Below are 4,664 nucleotides of genomic sequence, written 5' to 3' on the forward strand. Positions count from 1 at the left end.
TGTAGCCAGTATAACTATTTTAAAAATGTCCTTTATCCATTTAATGTACTGACAAAATTAAAATTTGTCTACTTAAATTCTTTTTGACCATTACAAGGTAATTCTTGTAATCTCCAAATGTTGTTGAACATTACTACCTCTCGCAGAAAATTTAGGTATTTCTACGTAATGAAGCTGCTGGAGGAATCACAAAGAAGCTGCAACAGATTAACATGAAATAAATATCAGAGATAGTATTTAAAAGGCACACAAATACTTCGCACACATACAGTTTCAAATCTTTATTGTTTTAAAATTCTACATGTCTTTTACAATTACAATAATTTGTTACTTAAATGACTCTTGTATGGTTAATGTACAATGAGTTTTTTCCTGAAACTCAACCATGAAATACAATTTCATCAATATGATTTTTCTAAATAGATTAATACAAGATTTCTGTTTTGTTGGGAAGAACAAGTGCTTCACTTTGAACAAACGGCACAGGTATCTTCCCTTCAGAATCTGTGTGATCAATCCATCGAAAGTGCTTTTGAAGATTGCAGATCTAACTGTGACTGATTTTCAAAATCAGTCTATCAAATTACAAGGGTTTTTTAACATTAAAGAGCATTTTCATGTAATGAAACAAGTTGCAGTAGTTATTTTTATTCATCTACTGAGGCAAACTCATGTTGAAGAAAAATTACATGATTATCTGCATGCAATGAACACTCCTCTTTAAATAGTTGATGAATTTTACACATATAAAGAATCTGTTAAAGAGTGCAAGTACTTTGATAATGATTTCACAAAAGGACGTATGCTGGTAATAATGGTAACTAACATTTAACATCTAAATACAAGCTAATGTATATTTAACAGGCAATTAACATGGCTAACAAACCATGTGGTTGCCCTTTGAGAAAATGAACTCATTTGGTCCACACTCTTAAAGTTATCTGGGTAAAAAAAAAAAATTAAAATATGAAGCTGTTAGGGCCAAAGTTTTTGATGAATTTTTTGTTTCTAAAATGTCACCTGTTAAAAAGTAAAAGCAGTACATGAATGACAGATCTTGTCACATGACCTCAGTATAAAAAGATGGCCTGGTATTTGGAGCGATGAACGAGCACTGAAGGACAAGTCAAAAAAGAATGGAGACAATGAACCAAAATTTTGCTGTGTTATACTTTCTTGTTCCATGGTACTGCTTTCACTCTGTAGAATTTTGTACCCAAAGGAACTTTAAATCTGTTTTGTGCCTACAAAAAAAAGCAAACAACAAAAAATCAAATTAGAAATGTGCGATAATTACTCTGATTTTTATATATTTAAGCAGAAACCCTCAGCATTTCCAAGACCCTTGGGAGTCTGGCAAGGTTCTGGGCTGTGTGGATGCAACTACCCAAGCCTCTGCCCACTCAACTGTTTTCTAGTTTCCCTTCTCTTGCTATTCACTGACTCAAAGGAACAGCAGAAATAGCAGAACTTAGGAGAATTTTCATCTAACTTGTTATGCAAAGGGTACTTGTCACAATTGTTGCAAACATTAAAACAGATTTTCTTCTCTATTAACCTTGGATAAATTTCTATTACTATTTCCTTACCTTTTTTGCCTGGCAGTATTCCTTTTCCATCACTTTTCCTAGCACCCAAGGTCTCCTAGATGCACCTGATGCTGAAAAAAACATATATTTATTATTTTAGATAAACAACTACAGGTAAAAGGATATTACATCCCATTTTCAGTAAAAGCAGAAATTCTTAAAAACACTTCTTCAAATAAATGAACAAAGGTTAAGTCAATTCAGGTGTCAAGAAAGTCCACTGGCATTTTCAAACAAAAACTTGATTTTTCAGTTCAAATTTTGTTTTAATAGCTAGTATTACAGAGGACAATAGCAAATCAAAACCAAAATCTATTTAATGATTCAAAATTATTCCCACCAACCAAACCTGACCTTTTGGTCTGATTTAAGGCAAGAATTTCTTGAAGTATTTCAAAGGACAGAAAGTCTTCTATAGTCAGTAATTATCCTTAATGAAATGTGTGATTATTTTTCTGTACTAGTGAAGGAAATTAGTTACTCCTAAGTAACAGTTTTAAAGCACTACATGTTGCCAATTTTGGTTGCAATCTTCTGAGCATACCTGATACTGTTTGGAAAGGAGGAAAGTTAAAACCTCAATAACAAACTGACAGATCAAAAGAGCAACAGTGGGTATAAATAAACTTTCAGCTTATACCTGTTTCTGTAATAGTAAGGAAAACTCTATCTGTCCTGTGTTCCAAGAAATTACATCCATTTTACTAGCTTTGCTCTTTTCTAACTATTACTAATCACAGCATAAAGAAAGCATGAAAACAGATGGATGGAACAGATCACATATGCTCTGCATAATATTCAAATCAATGCTCTTCTAATCATGACTATTTATGAGGTACTCTATCTAGACTAGAACATGACTCACTAAAGAACCAGAGTTAGAAATTTTACTAGCCTTCAAGGCTAAACTGTCTACTGGTTAGTGGAGTAGATCCTGTTCTACTCTACACTCATACAAATCAGGATTCACATCTGACCTGAATACTCTACAGCTAATATTTAAATTACATAACTTTTTTTTAAAAAAGATTTGAATTTGCTTGGCTGACAGGCCTCATTGATCTAACAGATAGTGAGAAGGATGCAGGGTTTTTTCCTTACATTTGCAAATGAAAAATTCCATATCCTGAAGATAAGGGACAGCACAAAACCCATGCAGCTATCAACCAATTTCAGTGTTGTCATATCATTTTAAGCAATCTTAATGTAGGCAGAGACAACCTATGATAGCCTAGATCCATGACTCAAAACTTTAGGTGGATCTATACAGAACTATTAACTTGATACACATATACTGGTATAAAAGGTCAAGTTTGGATGTAACATTTTGGCAGCCCTTAAAATAATAATTTGCAGTACCTAGGTCCACACCAATTTTAAACTATCACAAATACTACTAGCGTTCTGGATTTCATTTATCCCACTTGATGCATGAATAGAATCAAGACATATTTGCCTGAAATACTGAGGCAGAGACAAATGTGTTCTTTGAGCAAATGCTAAGTCTTCATGTTTGTTTTATGTGCAGTTTTCTCAAACTTGAGACTAACTGGTTAGCAAGTGATAAAGAATGGAGCAATCCTAAGTCCATTTGAAAACAGACAGGTCAGTGAATTATGTACTCACAGTAATATATAAACTGACATGGCTTTTACCTTATATATGTAAACCAACAGTAAGAAAATCTACCATATTTCACACAGCTATGTGGCACTACTAAAGTTATAGCTCAGAATGTATTACATCTGTAGGTAAGATAGGTATTTTCCCCTTATGCTTGGCAGATGACACATGGCACAGATCCTTCAGCAGTCTCAGAATTCAGTTAGGGCTTTGTGGTCTTCTGGAAGCTACACAATTATTTAAGATCTATCATCTTTCATCATAACTGAAATCTGCAGTGAGTCTGCTCACTGAAAAAAAATTGACCGCTTAGGACTGGCAATAACATGTAGAAACTTTCACTGATTAATCAGAATTAATACAAAATTTTCTTTTGATGCTGTTCTTAGACACGCCTGCAAAGTTGGGAACATAAGTGGGCTTGCAAAAAATACACAGATGATCATTTGAAGACATTTACATTTATTTCACACAGCTCATAGTTTAGTGTAAAGCATTATCAGTTTTCCTCATTTAGAAAGGTATTTCAATTCAGCTACGTTTACACAGCTGCCAAAAAGAGCCAAGAAAAATCCTTCAAGATTAAGGGAGAAAAAAGCAAATCTGCCATCAACTTGCACATAAAGCATACAGAAAGTGTTCTCTGAAAACTTATCAGCCCTGCTAAATACCACTTAAATTTGGCAAAAACATTGCTTGCAAATCCCTCTGTACTGTTGTCTACGTTTTATTTCAGACATGTATTTTGATTCATAAATTCCAGTCTCTCTGCAGAAGATGAGAACAAGTTTTATCCAAAGACAATCTTCAATAATAAAATCAGGTGTTAAAAAATGAGAACTCAGTATGCAGTTTTGACAGAACTTTTATATTTACATTCCTCAAAGAAGACAAAATAAAAATGCACATAAAAATAGGTCTGATATCTACACAATTACACACTACTATTCATGCTACTGTATAGTTAAAGCAGCCTGATGGGAATGTTTTCCCCAGAGACAAGTACACATACTCTGTGCACAAAAAATGGTATTTGCTCCCTCTTTTTTACAATCTACGTTGAAGACAGATTTTTTTTTTTTCCAAGACATTAACACCTACATAAATTTTTGATTTAAAATGTTCTGCCTTGAAAAATATTTCCCATTTTAACAAACAGCAAAAGCTACAAAGGTAGCTGACAACTACCTGTAATACACATTTCTCGTATTTATCACATATATATGTATAAAATCACTGATTAAGTGTTAGAACATTACAAGTGCTATTTGTAAGAGAAGATAATAATTAGAAGAAATCTGACACTTACCACACTCACCTGGTTTGAGATCCAGTGCAGCAAGAGACTCCGAATGCAAGAAATACAAGGTTGGACTAACAGTAAACAACACATAGTTGTCATGCCTTTCATCCAAGATAATGAGAACCAAATCGCCAACCTGAAAACTGGGG

At 33.5% G+C, this 4,664-nt stretch overlaps 1 protein-coding gene across 1 annotated transcript in view; it reads right to left on the minus strand.

Annotated features, from left to right (window-relative positions):
* Positions 1 to 480: 480 nt before the first annotated feature.
* LOC103800610 (RB1-inducible coiled-coil protein 1-like) overlaps positions 481 to 4,664 on the minus strand; it is a gene marked incomplete at its 5' end in the record, with an annotated part of 22,149 nt that continues 17,965 nt past the window's right edge. The window contains 3 exon segments of the mRNA XM_009072994.1: positions 481 to 1,244; positions 1,590 to 1,660; positions 4,531 to 4,658. Coding sequence (XP_009071242.1) covers positions 1,167 to 1,244; positions 1,590 to 1,660; positions 4,531 to 4,658 — 277 coding nt within the window.

This window comes from Acanthisitta chloris, unplaced genomic scaffold (assembly GCF_000695815.1).
Source record: "Acanthisitta chloris isolate BGI_N310 unplaced genomic scaffold, ASM69581v1 scaffold20800, whole genome shotgun sequence".
In the NCBI taxonomy this organism is placed as follows: domain Eukaryota; kingdom Metazoa; phylum Chordata; class Aves; order Passeriformes; family Acanthisittidae; genus Acanthisitta; species Acanthisitta chloris.